At 36.3% G+C, this 26,654-nt stretch overlaps 1 protein-coding gene across 6 annotated transcripts in view; it reads left to right on the top strand.

Annotated features, from left to right (window-relative positions):
• The window catches only part of LOC149797058 (uncharacterized), a 68,934-nt gene that overhangs the window by 10,530 nt on the left and 31,750 nt on the right, over positions 1 to 26,654 (top strand). For 5 of the 6 annotated variants that reach the window (XM_089961731.1, XM_089961730.1, XM_089961732.1 and 2 more), the window contains exons 3-5: positions 849 to 937; positions 2,496 to 2,620; positions 26,428 to 26,607. In XM_089961731.1, coding sequence (XP_089817857.1) covers positions 849 to 937; positions 2,496 to 2,620; positions 26,428 to 26,607 — 394 coding nt within the window. Of the gene's footprint in view, positions 1 to 848; positions 938 to 1,465; positions 1,622 to 2,495; positions 2,621 to 26,427; positions 26,608 to 26,654 lie in introns of those variants that run through there. The other variant, XM_089961735.1, reaches the window with a different exon arrangement.

Genomic DNA, 26,654 nt, shown 5'->3' with positions numbered 1-26,654 from the left:
GTGAACAATAATTTTGCTTTAGAAACAATTATTCCTCAGTTAACAAATTTAAGCATCAACAGAAATCATTTTTCAGAAAACCTGAAATTTATATCAGAGAAAGTGAATGAATTGACAGCATTTCATACTTTGAGTAGCTGTCTTGGAAAAATAACAGCATAGTAACTAACACACATTAGAGATAAAGACATTTAACTCCATTGGTATTCATTTTGTAGATATATATGTACACATCATTATTGAATTCACTTTTTAGTGATGGAGTTATATGAGTGGAGATTAAATAGTAAAATAACTGAGGAAAGCTCTAGAACAGGGGTGGGCAAACTGCGGCCTAGGAACAAGCCATCATTCGCATTTACTCTGTTTATGTTACTCTGTTTATCAAATAAATGTGCTTCTTTTGAAGTTTAAGTTTAAGTTTTCAAATATTAACAACATATTAACACTTGAAAATTTATTAGATGTTATTTAGAAAAACCTTTTGTTTTTGCTATTTCAAATATTAATTATTTTACTTAATGAACTATGTGGCCCACAACAAGATGTAAATTTGTGTATACAGCACTTGCACTGGAAAGTTTGCCCACCTATGCTCTAGAACATCCAACTTGATGCAAGCATTGTCTAGCCTATTAGAGCATGTTGGGACTCTGGTATAACATTACTGCAGCAGTGCTTTTGTAGTCAACTCATTCTGTTTTTAGGTTTGTGTTAAGAATTTGGCAAATCAGGTATAGAGGACATTTATGCCTAGTTGCATAAGACCCAGTGCAAGTGAGCTGCTAGAATCCAACAAACACAATGTTTCAATGTTTGGAGCTTTAAGTAATGTGTCTTTCTTACAGGCTGACCTTCGAGAGCTGTTCTCAGGCTACGGGGATGTGGTGGACATGTTCATTGTGGAAAATACTAAGACTGTCTCCTACAACTATGCGTAAATAAGATTTTAACCAGAAAGGTTTTTTTTTTAAATGCAACAAATAATTTAATTCCCTAGATCACAAAATGAAAATTTAAAATTTAAAAGAACTTATAGACTTGTGAATAAATCCCATGTAGTCCTAAAACATCTGTCACACAAGTCCAAATGTATGAAGTCTCAGTTGAATACCAATGGTGTTCCAAATAAATTCCAATATTGGTTATGGTGATGTGCCTGCCAAAGAAGTATTAGCTATGTATTATGTTGTTTTCAAAATAAAGGCCACAAGTGAGGAAGACCATTACGGTCAGTTATGAAATAAATATTTCGTAACATAAAATCATGGAGAAAAGTCAACAAATGATACAAAACTAAATATACATAACAGTATATTATGAAACAGATTATATGTCTGAGACACCATTGTAAACGGGTTTATTTGAAATCCAGACATAATTGCAAGAGATTTTTACAAGAACTAAATTGTACCATTAAATAATATCACACGTCGAGATTACAAGAGAGAGGATCACTAACCAATTAACTGATTAGTATAATCCTGAAAATTCCTTACAATACAAGTGGTATCACTTTTATTTTCATAAGTTTTTTCATATTTTGTACAAGTCATGAATAAATAAAGAAAATGCACTTTAACTGGGTGGATGAGAAGACAGAGTATGGGCAGTTACCAAAGTGAGCAGGATTCTTTTGGATTGATAATTAGTTTTCTACTTTTATACATATTTAATGAATGGTAACATTGTATAATATCGTTAAAGTTCAATTTCTATTAGAAAGAATACTTCTTAGAAAGTTTTTAGGTGTCCTTAACAATTCATGGAAAAGTTCTTGAAAAGCAACTTGCTGGGACTGTAAAAACTGTAAATTTATTAGTAATGCCAACACGATAGGCTGCATGTCTCAAGGTTTTGTGGAAAGAGAAACAACACGGGCTCAATTGTACCATAATAAATCATAGTGGAATAATTGAAAGGTAAAAATTAAACATTAGTCTGGGGCTTTTTTCTGTCAGTAAATTCATTTTTTAAAAACCTGATACAGCTTATATATAATTACCTTATAAGTCAGCCTCCCCCATTTTTAGGGCTACAAAAAGCCAACCTTTTTTTTATTATCCTCTATTAAAAGTCACATCTTTCTGAAGGGGTGATATCATCAGTGAGTCAGAGTTGCACTTTTTAAAAATAAGCAAGCCAGACTAGATAAATTAATAGGAATTTTAGCAAGACCAATGTAAAACATGATTAATATTGAGTGGAATATCTCGCAGATAAATTAAAAACTTACAGCATGTTCTATTTAAATCAATTAAAATACATAATGAATGACAATCACATTTTGATTCCATTTATATCATAATCTATGAATTCTATAATAGGTCACATACCAGTTCCTCAAACTCTCCCCGTGTTATTCCTTTCAAGAAAAATGTTGTAATATCACTTTTTTTCTCATACCCTATTTTGAGCCTACATTTCGTCATGTAACTCTCTGAAAATAGCAGCATGAAGTATTTTATTTAACGTTTTTCATGAAATCCTTGCAGGTTTGTACACTATTCCGAGTTCCTGATGGCACAGAAAGCTGTGAGTGAATTGAATCACTGCACCTTGAAAGGAGTTCCATTAGTGGTCAGCTTAGCTAAAGACACTGTTAAGAAAATAGCTGATGGTAAATGCAAAGTTTCATGAAGCTTTTATACATGTAATTGATTGTTTAACAAGCTAGCTGTTGACTAGGCAATTGACCAATTAACAAGGCACATGCTGAAACAATGTGGACTGTATAGCATAAACATTATGCACCTCTCCCTTACTAGCTAACAAACAACAGGGTCTATAAACATTGTCTGCAGCATAGGCAAGGGTGTGAGTCATTGAGGTGCCACCTAAATTAAGGAAGTGGAGGGACATTGAGAGTATGAAGGCTGGGGGTTGCAGGTTAAATGTTAGAATATTCATTTTATAACTGTTTTGTGATTAATTATTAATAAAAAGTCTTTTTTATTAAGTTATTACCTTTTCTGACAATTTCTTTTATTGTAAAGAAAACCAGTCTCGAAAGATATTTAAGAGTTATTGTTGATTTAGTATAAAATATTCTATTGTTAAAAAGGAATGTATGGTTATTTAAAACTAATGATGTTGAAACTCTTCTGTCAGTAAAATAATGATGTTGTGAATTCATTGCAGTTAACAGCTAAACCTCTGAGTAATGATTTTGGAATTATAAGTTCATTTTCAATTGAAACCTGTTTGTGAAACCAAGATTTTCATGCATCGAGATCCTTTGTATTTTGTTGCTGTCCTTGATCATATTTGTGAATGAGTAGGATAAACCACTGATTAAAGTTTGATACTTCAATTATGTTACAAACATAATGTTTAAAACTGGATTGGTCAGTTGAAATGACACACAGTTGTGACCAGTAGTTCTTTCTTGGGTAGTGTAACAAGATAACCGGGTGGGATATTTCGGATTAACAACAGAACACGTTTTGACAACACAGATATATGGTTTAATGTGGCGATTTATATGAGTAGTGGATGATGAAGATGTGTGCGTATTTATAATCCAAATATTGGATCTATTTAACAAAAAAAACGCACAGTTTCAAAGATGAAAAAAATATACAAATAAATTTAGGTCAGTAACCCTAAACCACAGGATAAATGATTTCACAAATGATTCAATAATGGAAAGATGAATATAGTTCACTCAAATAGTAAACAATGTAAGTCTTTACACATAGTAAAATAATGTATTCGCTCAGGTAGCGAAATTATGTCACTAAACAAGAACGGATATACAATCTATCCTTCCAGTCCTGAATAATACCCTGGGTCTTACTAACCCCAAATTAGCATACAGCTAAAAATACATGTGTGGAGATGCACTCCGTCACCCATGCACCTTATCCGCTCCACAGCTCTTCTGAATCAATTTCACAACCAATATAGACTCCGGACTCTCGGAATACTATGATCACTTGAAATATTAGACCCTCCGGATACTTGAAATATTAGACCCTCCAGACCCCCTGGTCCTTTGACGGCTCTACAGCTGGGTCACCTTAGTCACTCTTGACATTCCGGACGCTAGACATTAAACGCTCCGGCACCTTAAACGCTCCGGACACACGGACGTTTCTACCCTCTGACAACAACGGACACCCCGGATATTCCTACCATCAAAACACTCAGCTGAAAATATACCCGATACAGTGTACTAAACTTGATACAGACATAACGTAAGGACGTTATACATGGTAAGTTATAAAGATTATATTATTATGGCAATTACAAAACAGGTTCAATAGTAAACCTAACCCTGCTCGATAAGACAATAGTAAACAACTTTTGTTAAAAAAAATGTAACTTTACATTACCAATACAAATCCTGCACTACGTCGCAACAAGAATAAAAAATGCACGCATTATGGTATGTAAAGAAAACTATAACAAACATGCAAAGGTAAATATGGTACTACACTAGTTATCACTTAAAACCCAAAAAATTACCTACCCCTACAGCTGGAGTTGTGCGAATCCTTTAAGCAGGCCGCTTGCTGACAAAACCATTAGTATTGTAAAGGTCCTTTACATGTAGTAACGTATTTATACCTTTAGAATTTTCGTTATTCCTTATCGAAGGCACCTTGCACGTGTGGCACAGGACGAATCGTACTCACGATTTCGAAATACATAGACCATATTATAATCACCCTCGGGTATCATTGTACAGAGAAAAGAAACGAAACCCGAGTACATGTATTTAATTAACAACATTTACACCATTCCGTGACAATACCTCCCCCCTAAAAAAAAGTGGTATCACTTTTAGAACAATCACGGAATGTGAACAATGAATCATTATTAAAACTTCCAATTTTCAGACCGAACGAAATGATTTGCTAATTACACCCTACTCAAAAAATCAGCTCCCACATTTTCTGACCCTCGAATTGCCACGATTCGAAAACTGTATGGTTGCAAAGACAACGCCCAACGCATCAATCTTGCATTGGTGACCTTTGCTTTATTCAAATATAAAAGCGGCTGATGGTCCGTTTGCAAGGTAAACTCCCTCCCAAAAAGATATGTATGGAATTTTCCTATTCCCCATACTAAACCTAGGCACTCCTTTTCAATCACGGAGTACTTTTCCTCTCTAGGGAGCAATTTCCTACTTGCATAAGCAATGGGCAATTTCATCCCCCCTTGCTCCTGTAGCAAAACAGCCCCAAGACCCGTATCGGACGCATCAGTCCTCAGTACAAAAGGTTTATCTATTTCCGGCAACTTTAAAATTGGTGCACTTACCAGTTTGTGTTTTAGAGTGTTAAATGCTTTTTCCTGGCATACACCCCATGAAACTTTATTCGGTTGCCCCTTCCTAGTCAAATCCGTTAATGGGCTGGCAATAGCCGAAAAGTTGGGGACGAATTTACTGTAGAACCCGATTAGACCTAGGAAAGACCTTACTTGTTTTTTTGTCTCTGGTCTAGGGGCATCCCTGATTGCTCCTATTTTATCTGGATGAGGTTGCAACTGGCCTAGTCCACTTACCAGATGTCCCAAACATTCCAGACTGGAATACCCTATGCTACACTTAGTAGGCCTAACTGAAAGATTTGCATTGTGAAGTCTATCGAACAGATCCCGTAATACCTTAACATGTTCATCCCATGTATGCGTGTAAACAAAGATGTCGTCTACGAAGCTGTCGACGTTTTCCGTTCCGTTTAATAATTTGCGCATGAGACGAACGCACGACGCACCGGCGTTGACTAAACCGAAAGGCATAACTTTAAATTGAAACAGTCCTTTGGGAGTCGCGAATGCCGTTAACTCGCGGGCATTATCGGCGATGGGTATCTGCCAATATCCCTTGCTTAGATCTAATTTGGAAATGTATTTATGACCTGCCAATTTTGAAAATACACTTTCCATATCTGGCATTGGTTCTGCATCAAATACGGTGATCTTGTTTAATTGCCGAAAGTCGATGCAAAACCGGTTGGCCCCGTCTTTCTTTCTGACTAACACCACGGGGGACGAGTATGGAGAGTTTGAAGGTTCGATCACTCCCTGGTCTAACATTTTCATCACTTCTTCGCTGATTGTCTCCCGTGCATTAAAGGGTATCGGATATCCTTTAATCCTGATAGGCTCAGTGGTATTCAATTTGATCTCGTGTCGAATTAGACCCATACAGCCTGGTCTGTCCGTGAACACATCTGGATATTTGGACAAAACCTCCATAATCTGTGTACGTTGACCCTCCGATAACTCAGGGCATACATTTATCTGGTCAATACTTTCTTTACCAACGTCCATGGGGTATTCAAGGGGTATTTCTGTGCTGGAGACGAATTCCGCTTCGTCACCAGACCTATCCTCTATCACCACAACGCATACTACATTCAAAATCCCTTTATCAATCGTTTGTCCAGGTCTCGCTACGTAGAGTTTAAGCATATTGGCATGAAATGTCTTGGACTTCCCCTCCATATCAATGATATAATCCATTTCGCCTTTCACCTGTCTGACTTCATATGGCCCTTTCCATTGGACTAGCAGCTTGTTGTTATTCGTTGGGAGAAGCACCAACACTTGATCGCCTACGTCAAATTTTTTACTCCGAGTTCCTCGGTTGTAGTACTTGGCGTACCTACGACTAGATTTCGCGAGTTCGTCTTGCGCCATTTGACAAGTACTTTCTAATCTTTCGCGCAAATCAACTACGTAATGGTATGTGGTCTTAACTTCTTCGTCCGCGACCTCGTCTGTCCACAGTTCACGAAGTATGCGCATAGGACCACGAACTGTCCTACCGTACAATAGTTCAAACGGGGAGAAACCCAAGCTTTCCTGAGGAACCTCACGATATGCGAACAGAAGGGCGTTCATATATCTATCCCAATCCTTCGGTCTTTCTGCACACATTCTCCGCAACATTTGCTTCAATGTGCCGTTGAATTTCTCGACCAATCTATTGCACATAGGATGGGTTGTGCGTAACTGTTTAAGGGACAACAACCTACTAATTTCTGCCATGAGATCTGAGGTGAATCGCGCTCCACAATCCGTAAGAACCTCTTCGGGCACTCCGACCCTGCTGAACATGTCTACGAGCGCTTCGGCTACACGTTCAGTTTCAATTGATGGCAAAGCTATGGCTTCTGGATATCTGGTAGCGTAATCTACCAGTGTCAAGATGTATCGGTTTTTCCGATCTGTATGCGGAAATATTGGTCCTACAATGTCGATGGCTACTCGTTTGAACGGAGTATCTATCAAGGGCATCTGACCTAACGGTACTCTAGTTACCCTGCCCTTAGAGATCGTCTTCTGGCAAACGTCGCACGAGCGACAGAACCGCGCTATGTCGCTATTGACGCCAGGCCAATAAAATTCTCTTAATACCCTATCCGTTGTTTTCTTTACACCTAAATGACCTGCCATACTCGACTCGTGCGCGACCTTTAGTACATGTGCCCTAAATTTCTGGGGAACCACTAATTGCAAGAACTTCCTATCCGATGTAGAGTATTCCCTGCACATTAAACCCTTTCGAACAAGGAATTTAGAGGAACCCCTGTTCTTACACTTTCTCACGGTACCCGTTAATGCCTTCTCAGAGGTTGCACGTAAAGACGCGTCACGTTTTTGCTCATTTTGGAATTCTTCGCGGGATATATCAGTAATGGCTTCCGGTACTTTTAACTTACGCAAAGGTTTATTTTCCTCCTTTACCTGAGCCCTAGTTTGCACTGCCTGGATGATAGGGAATCGGAAATCTGCTATGGTTGGGAGTCTAGAACCCGGTACGTTGCCAATCGTCAGTTCATAGATCGGGTTGGCTACACATAAAGCTTCCACAGTCCCGGTCAAAAAAGGTGTATCTATCATTATCCTTGCAACTGGAACGTGGTCGATTGTCTGGTCAAGCAACATGCAAGGTGATTTAACCCCAAGCAATTGATCATCGCGGACTAAGCTCCGTTTCACGACTACAGTAGTGCATCCCGTGTCTCGTAGAACGGTGACTTCTTGTCCGTTAACAGTGCCGTTTGCGGTCGGTACTCGTGCCTCTGGAAAAATACACGTGCCGATTGATTGGATCACATCGCGACTGATCTCTGAACGCACCACTGGTTCACGCACCGCTTTCCGCTTAACTTGCTGGGAAACATTAAGTTTTCCATTTACCGATCTTCTGCCTCTAATGGCTACCGCTACTTTCTGGACTGGTCCCTTCCGCTTAGGACAATAGTGGGAGATATGACCCACTTCCTTGCAAATGAAACATTGCATGTCACTCCGCTTCCCCTGGTTACTCCTACCAGATTTTTCAGGTTCCCTGGGTTTTCTGTCGTTGACCTGATTCCCACCTTTGACATCTCGCGTGATGACATTCTGCGAACCTCCCCGAGCTTCGGCGAACAAATCCGCCTGTGTGGCCATTTCATGTACATTTGTGAAGGATCTTTCCTTCAAGAATAAATATAACTCCTTGCCACAAGTTGTTAACAATTGGTCACGAAGCAAGAAATCGACAAGACCCTCAAATGTCTTGATGACTTTACCACATTCCACCCATCGCTGCAAATAATTGCAAGTCCTACTGACGAACTGTGTGAATGTTTCGCCTCTCTCTGGTTTACTATACTTAAACTTCTTGCGAAACCCTTGCTCGGTTAGTTCATATTTCTTGAGAAGTGCCTCTTTCAACACGGGGTAATTGAGCGAATCAGCCGTGGATAAACGCGAATACACGTCTAACGCTTTACCTTTCAATAACACGCTAAGATGGAGCGGCCAATCGTCTTTCTTCCATTTTTGTACCGTAGCATACCTCTCGAACCTATTTAGATAACTATCCATATTATCTTTATCGTCTTCAAATGGGGGCAACTTTGGACCTCTCAGTTTAACATCATGTTCCCCCTCTTTTTTAGCTTGGAATAGCTCAGAATTTCTTAGATATTCCTTCTGCCGATTTCTATCTTCCCCTTCTAACTTCTCCCTCTCTGCTTCCCTTTCCCATTCTATCCTTTCCCTCTCAGCCTGTTTCTCTAGTTCAATCTTACCCTTCTCTAATTCTATCATTTCCTTCTGGGTTTCCCTTTTTTCCCTTTCTATTTGTTGTTCCCTTTCAAATTTTTCCCTTTCTATTTGTTGTTCCCTTTCAAATTTTTCCCTCTCTAATTCCCTCTCCTTTAAACTTTGGTCCCTCTCCCGGGCTTGTTCTTCACGAACGAAATTTCTAAGGGACTCCCCCTCATAACCAAACTGTTTCCCCAGTTCTACCAGTTCTTTCACAGAAGTCATTTCAAAAGTGTGGTGGTGACCAACCTTAAAGTGCAGTTTTAAACAAAACACGTAATTACCACAAACCGTATTTTCTTTCACGAAATGCAACGAAAGTATTAAATATAAAAAATAAAGTAATATTAGGTATCTACCTAACCTTGGTGCTTTGTCAAACACATCTGAAACACACAGAAAGCATACAAATATAATAAAACAATTTCAGTGCTCTGTTATATCCGAAATGATCCCACTTCTGACACCATTTGTAACAAGATAACCGGGTGGGATATTTCGGATTAACAACAGAACACGTTTTGACGACACAGATATATGGTTTAATGTGGCGATTTATATGAGTAGTGGATGATGAAGATGTGTGCGTATTTATAATCCAAATATTGGATCTATTTAACAAAAAAAACGCACAGTTTCAAAGATGAAAAAAATATACAAATAAATTTAGGTCAGTAACCCTAAACCACAGGATAAATGATTTCACAAATGATTCAATAATGGAAAGATGAATATAGTTCACTCAAATAGTAAACAATGTAAGTCTTTACACATAGTAAAATAATGTATTCGCTCAGGTAGCGAAATTATGTCACTAAACAAGAACGGATATACAATCTATCCTTCCAGTCCTGAATAATACCCTGGGTCTTACTAACCCCAAATTAGCATACAGCTAAAAATACATGTGTGGAGATGCACTCCGTCACCCATGCACCTTATCCGCTCCACAGCTCTTCTGAATCAATTTCACAACCAATATAGACTCCGGACTCTCGGAATACTATGATCACTTGAAATATTAGACCCTCCGGATACTTGAAATATTAGACCCTCCAGACCCCCTGGTCCTTTGACGGCTCTACAGCTGGGTCACCTTAGTCACTCTTGACATTCCGGACGCTAGACATTAAACGCTCCGGCACCTTAAACGCTCCGGACACACGGACGTTTCTACCCTCTGACAACAACGGACACCCCGGATATTCCTACCATCAAAACACTCAGCTGAAAATATACCCGATACAGTGTACTAAACTTGATACAGACATAACGTAAGGACGTTATACATGGTAAGTTATAAAGATTATATTATTATGGCAATTACAAAACAGAGGTTCAATAGTAAACCTAACCCTGCTCGATAAGACAATAGTAAACAACTTTTGTTAAAAAAAATGTAACTTTACATTACCAATACAAATCCTGCACTACGTCGCAACAAGAATAAAAAATGCACGCATTATGGTATGTAAAGAAAACTATAACAAACATGCAAAGGTAAATATGGTACTACACTAGTTATCACTTAAAACCCAAAAATTACCTACCCCTACAGCTGGAGTTGTGCGAATCCTTTAAGCAGGCCGCTTGCTGACAAAACCATTAGTATTGTAAAGGTCCTTTACATGTAGTAACGTATTTATACCTTTAGAATTTTCGTTAATCCTTATCGAAGGCACCTTGCACGTGTGGCACAGGACGAATCGTACTCACGATTTCGAAATACATAGACCATATTATAATCACCCTCGGGTATCGTTGTACAGAGAAAAGAAACGAAACCCGAGTACATGTATTTAATTAACAACATTTACACCATTCCGTGACAGGTAGAATTTCTTTTTATTCTTCTCTTTGAATTGACTGGTACAATGCAACAAATGCTTCTGCAAGTCAGAGATTAAAGCAGCACTTAGATTCACACAAAAACACCTGTCGGCATGTTAGTTCACACTTTGTACATTGGAATGCAAATGGACATGTTACAGTTCTGGTGATTGCACTAAAACGAAATTAACAGAACTGAAACACTTCACTGACAAAATTTATTAAATCATACATTTTTCTATATACATTGTACTGAGAATTTGCTTTTGGAAGAAAATTTAACCAAATGTTGGACTGCTTGTTAAAATTTGCAAATTTCATAATGTTGATTCACATTTCTGGATACTAATGACCATTTTCAATAAAATTATTGACATATCAAGATTTATTTACAAATTTTGGTAGCTGTTTTATTGACATTTAGAAAATATGGGTAAATTTGTTTGTTATCATCATCATCAATCCCTTAACCCAAGAGGTTGTTGGAGCACCACAGTTGACTTTACAACCAATTCTCTCCATCTTTTCCTGTTCTATACTGCCTGTTGGGATTCTCCAAATCCCTTGCCTGTCCACTTCTTAATGTTGTCTTCCCATCTCTTTTTCTGTCTGCCTCTTCTGCACCCTTGCACTGTGCTATGCAAGATTGTTTTTGCCAGTCCAGATGATGCTGAGACATGACCATACCACTTCAGTTTGCACATTTTTACAGTGATCAAGAGGTCTTCATGGACCAATGGCTCACTAGATCCTGTTGTGGACTTCTTCGTTGGTTATATGGTCAATGTATGAGATCCCCTAGATCTTGTGGTAGCATCTCATTTCGAAGGTTTGAATCCTTTTTTGTAGATCTGATGTGAGCATCCATGTTTCACAAGCATACAGAAGGATGGATATGACAATCGAGTGCATCAGCCTTATTTTGGAACCAAAAGCAATGTTGATATCTTTCAATATTTGTCTCAACCTTGTTTATTGTCGCTGTTGTATGGGCAATCCTGCAGAGTAGTTCTGGTTTGGAGCCCTCATCTATGATAATTGATCCCAAGTACTTGAAGCTTGTGACTCTCTCCAGCTTTTGTCCACTGACATTTGTTTCTGAACTGATGCCATTGGTGTTGTTTGTCATCAGTTTGATTTTTTCGGGGCTAACCTCCATACTGTATACTGTATGCAGTGAAGGTTGTGTTGAGGCGCTCAACCAAGTCAGCCGATTCTTTTTCATCTCTTGGCTAAATCATCAATATCGTCTGCGAAGCAAATGGTTGGTGATTATTCTTTCTCTGATGCTGACAGTGTCCTTGTGGTCATGCAAGGCATCATCCATGATCATTTCTAGGAAAATGTTAAAGAGTATGTGACAGTATACATCCCTGTCTGACTCCAACTCTTGTTCAGAACCAATCTCCTCTGCTGCTGTTGATGAGGAAGCACTGGTGGCTTTGTCATAGATGTGCTCAACAACCTTGAGCTCGTGTTGTAACTCCTCATAGTTGCGCATAATGCTGCATACCATACCCTATCAAAGGCCTTTTTGAAATCTATAAAGACATGGAATAGATTCTGCTGATGCTGAAGGTATTTCTCGCAAAAGAGTCTGAGATTGAAGATTTGTTCTGTGGTACTCCTTCCTTCTTGGAAGCCTGTCCATAGCTGCCAACCCTCACGAATTTGGCATGAATTTCTTGACTTTTTTTATAGCAATTAACAGATTCACACCGCAAGCCAAAAATTCATGAATTCTCCAATTCTTAATTATTTTAAATCTTTAATAAAGTAACCGATTTCCCGTTAAGTGCTAGTCATGATATTCGCAGTTGCCAAAATGGTCCGGTACTGCTGGTCGCAATATTAGTAGAGCTACAGCCGATTAGTACAGTTGGCCCAGTAGCAAGCATTTTAGCCTATTTTAATCCATATGTATAAGAGTAGTTTTACAAGTGCTTTTGAATGAAACTGGGGCCTAACTGGAATTTTGCTTCCAACACTGTTTTGAGTTAACGTTCAGCATCGCATGTAAGATCTTGAAAATGTCTTCACCACCAAGGAAAAAGAAATGTATTGCTCAAAAGTGAAGTTAATTTGGAATATATCAAAAATTGGCTATGCATTCTGCCATTAAACATTGAAATACATCATGCTTTTTTGCACACAGTGTGCCACAAATTGTAAGGTGGCAGAGACAGTGTGAGGAAGCACATCGGTTGCAAAAAACACGTAGAAGTTGGGAAAATTAAGAATTAGCAGATTTCAGCTCTGGAATATTTTAATCCATCGGTGGAAAACCTGCAAGCTACCAACACTGAAGCATTATTTTTTAGTTTTCTTGTTGAACACAATCTACCTTTATCAGCTGGAGACCATGCAAAAACATTTGTTCCGACAAATATTCCCGGACTCAAAAATCACTTCCAAATTTTCCTGTGGAAGAACCAAAAGTGCTGCAGCTCCTGTGCATTCCTCACAGCAGCAGTGACAGCGAAAGAGTATTTTCTCTAACGAGGAAAAATAAGACAGACTTTAGGGCCTCCTTAGCTGCAGTTAGCAATTTTAGTCACCAAGATCAACCAGCAGGCAAGAAGTCTGAACTGTTTAGAAAACAAATTTACGATCAAGTAGTTGAGGAAGTTCAAGTCTGCCACAGTATCATGATAAATAACCACAAGAACAAGTAAAATGTATGAATACCATAATGAATAGAAATGCAGATATATTTCTGCATATGTGTAGTGTTCTAGTTTTATATTGCGATATTGATATAGTGTAATATTGACGGTCAGAGTGGATGGAGTTATTGTCATGGTATTTTTCACTAATTCATGTCCAAATTCACGACTTTTTATCCCTATTTTCACTAATTGTGAGCCTGGAAGGTTGGCAGCTATGCCTGCCTGCTCTTCAGCAATAATTTTCTCTGCATGAAGCTTTGGTCTGTTGAGAATTATCTTCAGCTTGACTTTGCTCAGGTGACTGATCAGACTGATGGTTCTGTAGTCTTGGCCTAGCTGTAGGTTTCCTTTCTTAGGGAGCACGATGACCAAGGATTTGAGTCCATGTGGTGGGCAATTCTCCTGTCTGCCACATCTTGTTGTAGATTGTTGTCAGGACTGTGACTATCTCTTCTGCTCCTGCTTGAATGAGCTCTGCTGGTATGTTTTCAACGCCTGCAGACTTTCCTTTTTTCTTAAGTGACCTAACTGCATTTCTACTTCTTCATGAAGAATGGGGTTGTCATCAATTTTTTTTCTGCCTGAGGGCAATTTAGTACTGCTGGATCTCCTTGGGTCTTATGACTGTACAGTTCTGAGCAGTATTCTGTCCATCACTTGAGGATCTCTTGATCTTCTGTGAGGCATTTTCCTGATTTGTCTTGGATGGTGGTCACAGTTTTCCCTTGTTTATGGGTTGTGAGATCTTTCACCAGTTGATATGCCATTTTGCTGTCATTTTTACTCAGACTGTCTTCGATTTTAAAGCATTGTCTTTCTATCCAGGATTCCTTTGCCTTTTTCATGCTTTTCCTGATCATGTTGTTTATCTCTTTGTATTTTCTAGCTCCTTCATGATCTCTTTCCCTATTTCAGTTCTCTTCTTTTGTCACATAGTTGAAGGTCATCTGTTGTGACCCAATGTTTCTTTGTTTGACAATATTTGCCAATGATATCGCTAGCTGTGCTAGTCACAGCTGTGATGAATGTGGTTGTTAAGGACTCTAGGTCAGTCTCTTGGCTGTCCAGGGTTATCAAAGGTGCAAATTTACCACCTATCATTGCTTGGAAGGTTTCTGCGACTTTCGGATCTTTTAATTTTTCAAGGTCAAATTTGATTCTTGGTTGGTTAGGCTTTTTGATCATTTTCAGGTGGAGGCAAAACATTGTCAGTAATAAGTCATGGTCACTTCTAATATCTGCTCCTGGAAGACTTTGTATTCTGGTGATATTCAGTCCTGTGTAGAATCATTTTTCACCAAGATGTAATCAATCTGGTTGTCATGTTGTCCATCTGGACTGTGCCAGGTCCATCTTCTTGATGCTTTATGAGGGCCAAATGTGTTGGCTAGCATAAGATTGTTGTAGGCAGCAAACTCCAAGGGCCTGAGGCCTCTTTCATTTGTTTCTGCATTGCAGAAGGGTCCACATGTGCTTTGCCATTTTGTCTGTGAATCAACTCCCACCTTTGCATTCCATTCTCCATGTACAAACAGATTGCCCTTCCTGGGTGAGTTGTCATTTACATCTTGCAGTTGGTTATAAAAATTCTCTAGTTCATTGTCATCATAGTTAGATGTGGGTGCATAGGCCAGTATGATTGTGATGTTGAAGGGAATAGCCCTGGCAGATGGTAATGAGCCTGCTTTAGACTGGGTAGCAACCCATAATACTGTTCACAATGCCCCTGTTGACAAGAAATCCAAAGCCATGATTGTGTTTGGTCCCTCTTCCTCTGAAGCAGAGCTAATGCCCTTGATCTGTTGTTATTTTGCCAAAGTTTTTCAAGCACTTCATGGAGATCAATAATGTTCCAGTTGTACTATCCCCAACTCGTGTAAATTTTTTTCAGCTTTCCCATAGTCCTTAGTGTTCTAATGTTCTATGTACTGATGATAATGTTGTCTCTCCCACGGATCTTGGTACTGGGGGCACCAGCAGTAGCATACTTGTCACCTCCATCCTATTGTGCAGCTGAATTTGTTTTTAGTGTTCTCAATTTCAGAAATTAGAACCTACACAGGCACAATGGGATGATATTTCTGTTAGAGTGCTATATGGAGAGAACATTGTGTGTAGCAATTTAGACCTGTTTGCTAGCTATTACATGCATCAAAACATAAAATTGGCTACTTGAACATAAAAATAAAAATAAAAATATATCCTCAAGATATAATTGTTTTCAGAGACATTCAAGAACAGCATCCACTTAAAATCCCTTCTCATTGAGCTTAATGGAATGGTCTCTGCTCTGATATTCGTCTATCCATTCACACAAGTATCCTATTGCATCTCTTAAACAACTTGGAGGGTTGATGAAACTTTACATATTCATCCCAAGGTTGGTTCTAAATTAAATGGTGCTGCTCAGACATTCAGTATGGCCACCACAGCAGCCAGCTTGAAAATCTTGTTATCACTACTCCAGAAGAATCTATGATCATTTCAGCATGAGACTCATGATGTCTGCTTGATCATACATGAAAATGGTGACATTCTGACATTGAACTTAGCTGAGTGAACCAGCCAAATGACTTCACAAAGTCTTGAATATAGACATTATGTTCAAAGGCTATGTTTGTGGAAATCACTCTTATTTCATGAGCCAAAATCTTAATGAGTCGTACCTGATCCTGTGAGTGTTCCAAGTACATAAGGCTTGTGCTTGTGTGGTTATATCTTGATTTCCTGCCTTAAGCTTAACAGAAAAAAGTGAAACCAACACGTTTGGTAAAATCAACAAATAAATTTCAAAGTTACGAAGTGAAAATTTAAGAGGGACTTATGGTATTGTGAATTAAATCCCTAATAATCCAAAATGTTCTGTCACAAATCCAAAAGTATCAGATATTCAGAATCTTATGTCACATGTTTAGGCTAAAATAAACAGTAACACAAGAATGAGTGAAAACAACAAGCTTTAACAAATACAATAATTTATTTCCCTGGAAAAATTCTGTAAAAATGAAAAAATACGAACTTAGTTTTATAAAAATCAAATCCAAAAATAATCCAAGAATCGAAGAATAAAATTGTAGTAGTTCTAATAACAAAATGTTCTACTGATTTCATGTTCGAATCCCAATGAAGAATCCAAGATGGAAGACAATGACATATGCTGCAATCTGTAGTGTTGAAGTCAACAGTTCCTTGTAGAAACAAGAATTATCACTCCGGTTTCTGATAGCTGAATAACTTTTTATTTAAAAAAACTAATTGTTCCACAATAATACATGAGCACACATATTTTCCAGAAAAATAACAATTAATCCTTTTGAATTCAAGTAATTTGAAATAACTCCAAACAGCACAACACACAACTAATAGTTTAACAACCCAGCTACTACGAGATTAATTCTCTAAAAAATTGGTTATATCGTATTCTTAATGTAAACAAGGGGTCATGTGATCATCTTCTTGAAGGTTATAGAAGGCAAGTACTTGTTACAGATCATGTTTACCCAGTGTGACCCTGATGAAAACCAATAATTTTACTCTAAGAAATAAAAAAATAAAAACAATTGTTTACATCTTAAAGCCAGTCCCATCATGACCTCGAAAACAACCAATCATTTTAAAATAAAACGGAACTTTTTTACAATGGTTGCTCCAAATTTTGAAACAGTGTCAGGATTTAGATTAATACCTGGTGTTTATACACTAACAGTCAAGGTCAAACTATTTTCTAAAAAAGTATCATCTCTAGTGAATAAATTTATATTACAATAGCATGTAATAAAAAATAAAAATTTAAAATTGACAAACAATTAAATTGAAATAAATATATATTAAATCAGATACAAGTAAATCAGATATACATAGCAAGAATGAATTCCAATAATTTTAAATGTGTTGATGTACCAATAACCTTGAATAAACTGATCTACCACTAGTCTTGATGTATCACAGTGATATAATCCAAGATGTCTTGGATATGAATTCACAATAATCCCAGAGTAGTGTTATTGGTCAAAAGTCTTTGTGCACTTTGCATTTCCAATGAAGAATTTTTAAATAAGTGATTCCACTCAAATTATACCTGGACACAACTAAAAATGATGCGGAAGACTGGTCTTAAATAGGAATGAATAATTTTGTTTGCCACAACTTTATATAAAAACCTAAGGCAATAAAATGACCAGGATGTGGGTCACAATTTTGCTTCCAGAACATTCAAAGTTTATAAATAAGGCTAGACCTTGAACTCGGATATCAATATGCAGATTATTTATAACATACAAAAATGGCAGAACATTATAATAGTGGTAGTCGAATAGTTCATGATAGGGGCTAGCTTCCTGTCCTCAGAAACAAAGCGAAGGAAGTTGAGCCATTGAGTAATGGAGGCTGAAAGTGATGTGACATAATATGGGTGCAGTGGACAGTTTTTATGCACAATTTTAATTTTTCACTCACCAACCTAATATGAAATTATTTTTTTAAATACACAAGTGAGACCAAAAAGGTCCATAGTTTTGGATAAATATATATATAAATGTTGTTTAAAAATAATGTTATTCACTTGACCCAGGAGGTCAAAGGCATTTCATAGCAAAAGAAGTTTAAGATTCCCATCCCTAGACTTGTATCTGCATATTTCATGTCCATGACACCATGTGATGCTCACAATCAAACACAAACCCTATTCTTTTTGCAAAACATTGTGTACTAAACAGCTTGATGCAATTCAAAATAGTTACCAGCCAAGCCATTTGTGAGATATTCTACATGCATTGAACCCATATATTTACTGCTATGGGTGTCTAGCTCTTCTTCCTAGCCGAATAGTAGTATTTTACTGTCTACATTCCGCAGAGTAACTATGGGAGGTGTACATGCCTCATATCAGTCTCAACAACAACACAAGCCTGAAAAACCTAATTCAAAATATATCCATATCTTTAAGTAGTAAACAATAATAGCTGAAAAAGTCATACCAATAGCTTTAAGAAATTTGGCAGACCAGTTTATGAAACTATCCCTTGCCATCTAGGCTTGACACCAGTCATTGAAAATAACACTAATTCACCACATATGCCTTCAAAAAGGAGGGCTGTGTAGCTGTCACAACTCTCTCCTTAATGGTAATTCACACAGATTTTAGTAAAGTATTTTTAATATTTGTCATAAAATTGAAAAAGTTTCACCCATTTAACACATTTTCATATCTAAGATAATAGATTAGAAAACAATAACATGTGCATAGTCACATATGTACAGAGACGTGCATAAAGAAGGAAATATCATAGTTTGCATCTTTTATTCCTCCTTTATGGCATATAAGCATTGTTACAGCTCAGATTGATGTTTGATGTATGCAACTTGGAGTTGTAATTTGGATATTCTGTTCTTTTGTTATCCTATCTTTATTAAATACAAATCCTACTTGTCCTGTCCATACCACTGGTCCTACAGTTTATCGTGCAAGAAGACGATGGTAAATTCAGATAGACTTGAATACTGGTCCTTTGTAAGGTTATTTATATAATGAAATACAGAACATAAAATCAAACTCAATAAAATATTTATATCATATGTCACCTTTTTTTAAATTTAGTACAACATGGCTACTATTTACTGACCAGGACAATTACGCTGCCAGGCTGATCTAGATCCATGTATAACTCGCCTAGAGCACTGGGCATCATAATCGGATTAGTGATGAACAGTCTGAATTAGATTCTGAATAAGAACCAGGAACCTCGTCCATCAACTTTCATCAACAACAACATCAGAACTGAGAGTGTATACATGGTTACAGGACGTGATGTCTTAACTATGGTGATTTTCACTACTCTGGATTCAGTCAGTCATTGGTTCATGCTGGCATAGAACATTGTTATAACAAAACAATCTTGTCAAAATTGATGTATTTCTCTTGTAGGGGAGGGGAGAAATATAGAGTAGTGCTATCCCTATTGTAATACAAAACTTTTGCCTTAGAATTGTGTAGAAATATTTCTAGTGGTACTACATCACACACTTGGTATCATAAAACAGTTGTGGTATTGATAGTTTCAGTTGTTCTTTGGATTTTACTGCTTCACAGCAGTAGCTTTGACCAATCAAAAAGCATTTTGCATTAGCATATTTGCTGAAAATGATGTAACTTACATGAAGTCAAATGTATGCTTAGGAGACTGGGCAGATGAAATCCATTTTACCAACATCTTCAATATTGTTATAGTTCTGTGTGACAAATAAAGTTCAGATTTTAAGATTTTTTTAGATTATAATTGGAGATGCATAAAGTAAAATAATTGAGATAACAAAATGACATGTTTATGTAGCTGTGCCAAAGGAGGATAATGAAAACTAATTTGTAAATTGCAGATCAGATTCTGACAGTTAAAAATTTGAATCTGAAATGGAGAATGTGGGTAAATGGGGTATTTGATAAATAATTCCTGTTGTAGGTCAGTCAGTCTGTGGGAATCCACATTGATAAGAATGTACATTTGTAATTTGAGATGAATTGTTTTTTTTAATATTCATTGGAATTGGTGAAGTGCTCATTCACTTTTAGATCTATACACTACATTGGAATATTGTGAACTCATTTAAAGACATTCTGGATTACATCATTTGTTACATCACGACATTCAAGACTTGAAATTTATTCAGAACATTCTATGTTTTGGACTTCACAATACTGTAAATGTCTCTTGAATTTTCACTTTGTATAGTAGAGAAATAAATTGCTGGTTGGTTTTACTTGAATTGATGGTCTTACTTTCTTTTTATTGTTTAATTTAAGACCTAGATTTGTGTAAATGATTTCCTGTATTTGGCTTGTAGCATACAATGTGATCAAGCCAGCATTTAAGTCATAGTGACACAGATCAGCCAAATGAAGGTTTGGGAAAAGCTCTAAACTGTCCCAGAGTGTCAATATTAGATGATTTCTGCAAGATCTTCAACATTCAGAAATCAAAATAACCATCTACCATCTTCACAGGGTACATGTTTATAATCTGAGGAAAGTGAGTCTCGCTATAAAATCTCTAAATCACGGTGTAAATCATTACTATTAGGAGCCTATAATGTTGGAGTTGCATAAATATGTATCAGGTTGGCCTAGATGGTCCAGATTGATTTTGGTGTCAAAATAATTGATTTAAATAGTTTTTAATATTTTTAACACCCAGATTGTCATTTTTAAAATTAATTTTGGGATGGAGTGAAGTTTTAAGGCTATTGATTTAAATTTGATAGCCTGTTTTATAATTACCTTCTTTATTATTTTGTTCAACCATTTTTATATACAGCTTGAGATTTTCCTGTGGCAGCAAACCTCAACAGTTGTGTATGGTTGACTCCATTTTGGATATACACTCAGCACCAATGTGAAGTATAGATTATATGGACTTGTGTTTAGCAGAAAGCAGTGATTGGTAGTTGGTAGATGTGTCACAGATTTCTTAAGAGATTTTTTTGAAAGTTTTTCATTTGTTTTTGCTTTCTTAACCCACTTCATAGATTCATTTTTATACTTGGAATATCTCTGCTTTTTTAACTCCTTCTTAGATTATACTTGTATTATTTATGTCTTTTTAATTCCTTCATAGTTTATGCTTGGATTATCTCATATTAGATCAAATACAATGCATTCTCCAACCTACTCATGATAGATCAAATACAATATATTCTCCAACCTACTCGGGGGGGGGGGGGGGGGGGCGAGTGGTCTAAAGCACTCTCCGTTATGGATCACTGCCATCTCACCTCTGTCTGTGTGGGTTCGAGTCTCGGATTTGGCCAATGTGGGTATGTGAGAAAGCTTGCTAGTAGCTTCTCGAGTGACGATGGTTCTTTCTGGGGATTTTCCGGGTTCTTCCTCCACCATTAATACTGGCCACCATGTATAGCCTATCGTGTGCTGAAAAATGGCGTTAAACCATACCACAACAACAACAACCAACCTACTCATAATAGATCAAATACAATGCATTCTGCAACCTACTCATAATAGATCAAATACAATGCATTCTCCAACCAACTCATAATAGATCAAATACAATGCATTCTCCAACCAACTCATAATAGATCAAATACAATGCATTCTCCAACCAACTCATAATAGATCAAATACAATGCATTCTCCAACCTACTCATAATAGATCAAATACAGTGCATTCTCCAACCTACTCATAATAGATCAAATACAATGCATTCTCCAACCAACTCATAATAGATCAAATACAATGCATTCTCCAACCTACTCATAATAGATCAAATACAGTGCATTCTCCAACCTACTCATAATAGATCAAATACAATGCATTCTCCAACCAACTCATAATAGATCAAATACAATGCATTCTCCAACCAACTCATAATAGATCAAATACAATGCATTCTCCAACCAACTCATAATAGATCAAATACAATGCATTCTCCAACCTACTCATAATAGATCAAATACAGTGCATTCTCCAACCTACTCATAATAGATCAAATACAATGCATTCTCCAACCTACTCATAATAGATCAAATACAATGCATTCTCCAACCTACTCATAATAGATCAAATACATTGCATTCTCCAACCTACTCATAATAGATCAAATACAATGCATTCTCCAACCAACTCATAATAGATCAAATACATTGCATTCTCCAACCAACTCATAATAGATCAAATACAATGCATTCTCCAACCTACTCATAATAGATCAAATACAATGCATTCTCCAACCAACTCATAATAGATCAAATACAATGCATTCTCCAACCTACTCATAATAGATCAAATACAGTGCATTCTCCAACCTACTCATAATAGATCAAATACAATGCATTCTCCAACCAACTCATAATAGATCAAATACAATGCATTCTCCAACCTACTCATAATAGATCAAATACAGTGCATTCTCCAACCTACTCATAATAGATCAAATACAATGCATTCTCCAACCAACTCATAATAGATCAAATACAATGCATTCTCCAACCTACTCATAATAGATCAAATACAGTGCATTCTCCAACCTACTCATAATAGATCAAATACAATGCATTCTCCAACCAACTCATAATAGATCAAATACAATGCATTCTCCAACCTACTCATAATAGATCAAATACAGTGCATTCTCCAACCTACTCATAATAGATCAAATACAATGCATTCTCCAACCAACTCATAATAGATCAAATACAATGCATTCTCCAACCTACTCATAATAGATCAAATACAATGCATTCTCCAACCAACTCATAATAGATCAAATACAATGCATTCTCCAACCTACTCATAATAGATCAAATACAGTGCATTCTCCAACCTACTCATAATAGATCAAATACAATGCATTCTCCAACCAACTCATAATAGATCAAATACAATGCATTCTCCAACCAACTCATAATAGATCAAATACAATGCATTCTCCAACCTACTCATAATAGATCAAATACAATGCATTCTCCAACCAACTCATAATAGATCAAATACAATGCATTCTCCAACCTACTCATAATAGATCAAATACAGTGCATTCTCCAACCTACTCATAATAGATCAAATACAATGCATTCTCCAACCAACTCATAATAGATCAAATACATTGCATTCTCCAACCTACTCATAATAGATCAAATACAGTGCATTCTCCAACCTACTCATAATAGATCAAATACAATGCATTCTCCAACCTACTCATAATAGATCAAATACATTGCATTCTCCAACCAACTCATAATAGATCAAATACAATGCATTCTCCAACCTACTCATAATAGATCAAATACAATGCATTCTCCAACCTACTCATAATAGATCAAATACAATGCATTCTCCAACCAACTCATAATAGATCAAATACAATGCATTCTCCAACCTACTCATAATAGATCAAATACAATGCATTCTCCAACCTACTCATAATAGATCAAATACAATGCATTCTCCAACCAACTCATAATAGATCAAATACAATGCATTATCCAACCTACTCATAATAGATCAAATACAATGCATTCTCCAACCAACTCATAATAGATCAAATACAATGCATTCTCCAACCAACTCATAATAGATCAAATACATTGCATTCTCCAACCTACTCATAATAGATCAAATACAATGCATTCTCCAACCTACTCATAATAGATCAAATACAATGCATTCTCCAACCAACTCATAATAGATCAAATACATTGCATTCTCCAACCAACTCATAATAGATCAAATACAATGCATTCTCCAACCTACTCATAATAGATCAAATACAATGCATTCTCCAACCAACTCATAATAGATCAAATACAATGCATTCTCCAACCAACTCATAATAGATCAAATACAATGCATTCTCCAACCTACTCATAATAGATCAAATACAATGCATTCTCCAACCAACTCATAATAGATCAAATACAATGCATTATCCAACCTACTCATAATAGATCAAATACAATGCATTCTCCAACCAACTCATAATAGATCAAATACAATGCATTCTCCAACCAACTCATAATAGATCAAATACATTGCATTCTCCAACCAACTCATAATAGATCAAATACAATGCATTCTCCAACCTACTCATAATAGATCAAATACAATGCATTCTCCAACCAACTCATAATAGATCAAATACATTGCATTCTCCAACCAACTCATAATAGATCAAATACAATGCATTCTCCAACCTACTCATAATAGATCAAATACAATGCATTCTCCAACCTACTCATAATAGATCAAATACAATGCATTCTCCAACCAACTCATAATAGATCAAATACAATGCATTCTCCAACCTACTCATAATAGATCAAATACATTGCATTCTCCAACAAAACTCATAATAGATCAAATACAATGCATTCTCCAACCTACTCATAATAGATCAAATACATTGCATTCTCCAACCAACTCATAATAGATCAAATACAATGCATTCTCCAACCTACTCATAATAGATCAAATACATTGCATTCTCCAACCAACTCATAATAGATCAAATACAGTGCATTCTCCAACCTACTCATAATAGATCAAATACAATGCATTCTCCAACCTACTCATAATAGATCAAATACAATGCATTCTCCAACCAACTCCTAATAGATCAAATACATTGCATTCTCCAACCAACTCATAATAGATCAAATACAATGCATTCTCCAACCTACTCATAATAGATCAAATACATTGCATTCTCCAACCTACTCATAATAGATCAAATACAATGCATTCTCCAACCAACTCATAATAGATCAAATACAATGCATTCTCCAACCAACTCATAATAGATCAAATACAGTGCATTCTCCAACCTACTCATAATAGATCAAATACATTGCATTCTCCAACCAACTCATAATAGATCAAATACATTGCATTCTCCAACCAACTCATAATAGATCAAATACAATGCATTCTCCAACCTACTCATAATAGATCAAATACAATGCATTCTCCAACCAACTCATAATAGATCAAATACAATGCATTCTCCAACCTACTCTTGCACATTTTGAAACTTTAGTCAAGATTATAAAGATTTGCATCAAGGTTTTTATTGGAGTTTAAACTCTATTAGATTGCCTTAACAATTTTGTGTATTATGTTCATACTTGTGTTAATACATTAACCATCTTGTGTATTCTGTCCATGCTTGTTTTGATACTTTAACCATCCTGTGTATTCTGTTCATACATGCATTGATACTTTAACCATCTTGTGTATTCTGTCCAAATTTGTGTTAATACATTGACCATCTTGTGTATTCTGTCCAAATTTGTGTTGATACTTTAACCATCTTGTGTATTCTGCCCAAATTTGTGTTGATACTTTAACCATCTTGTGTATTCTGTTCATACATGCATTGATACTTTAACCATCTTGTGTATTCTGTTCATGCATGCATTGATACTTTAACCATCTTGTGTATTCTGTTCATACATGCATTGATACTTTAACCATCTTGTGTATTCTGTTTATGCATGCATTGATACTTTAACCATCTTGTGTATTCTGTTCATACATGCATTGATACTTTAACCATCTTGTGTATTCTGTTCATACATGCATTGATACTTTAACCATCTTGTGTATTTTGTTCATGCATGCATTGATACTTTAACCATCTTGTGTATTCTGTTCATACATGCATTGATACTTTAACCATCCTGTGTATTCTGTTCATACATGCATTGATACTTTAACCAACCTGTGTATTCTGTTCATACATACATTGATAATTTAACCATCTTGTGTATTTTGTTCATGCATGCATTGATACTTTAACCATCTTGTGTATTCTGTTCATGCTTGTGTTGATGCATTCTAGAACAAAGAATTCAGTCTGCAACACAATTGGTCCATCCTTTAATATTAATTAAAGGCACAGAAAGAAGATTTGTGTTAAGATTTATGATGTCTTTTTTAAATAGTTTGCCTATATTCACATAACTCAATAATTTGTTTTGCTTTTCATACTTGGGATCTTTCACTCTGAAGCAAACACAATTTATTCCATGACATACTTGTTTGTTCACCCATTTTACCTTAGAGACAAAGATTTGATTTAGGGTTGTATTCAGATATTTTCATTTGATTATATTTCTTTAAAATCTGAAGTGATTCAGTTAATACTTGATATGTTTCATTATAGGTCAAGACATTTCATTCTGCCTGTGCTGAGCATGCAGGCCATGTCATTTGGAAAGGCAGCTGGTTTACTAAAACGTAGAGTGGACAAGTATCTCTTAAACGTATCATGTTATGGTCAGTCTCAATTAGAAGGTATTGCTTTGATGAAAACTTTATATTCACAAATCTGTTGTGACAATATTATTTTTTCTTTATTCCAGAAAAGTCTGATTCATCTTTCTTTGCTGTGAAAGATCAAAGACAGAAATCTAATAGAGAATACTCTGAAATCACTGGATTAAAGAGCAGTAATCATGTAGATAGTGTCATGTATTTAAGTCGTCTGAAGGAAAACTGCATAGCCTTAAACCTTGACCTTGCCCAGAATAGTCCTACAAGAGGTAGGTTTTTATATACACAATTCAGTTAAAGGGAAGGTTTGATGAAT

This window comes from Sinohyriopsis cumingii, chromosome 6, assembly GCF_028554795.1.
Source record: "Sinohyriopsis cumingii isolate HCF-2022 chromosome 6, ASM2855479v2, whole genome shotgun sequence".
NCBI classification, from domain to species: Eukaryota; Metazoa; Mollusca; class Bivalvia; order Unionida; family Unionidae; genus Sinohyriopsis; species Sinohyriopsis cumingii.
The sequence above is the reverse complement of the archived record's forward strand: the minus strand, read 5'-3'. Positions and strand labels throughout refer to the sequence as shown.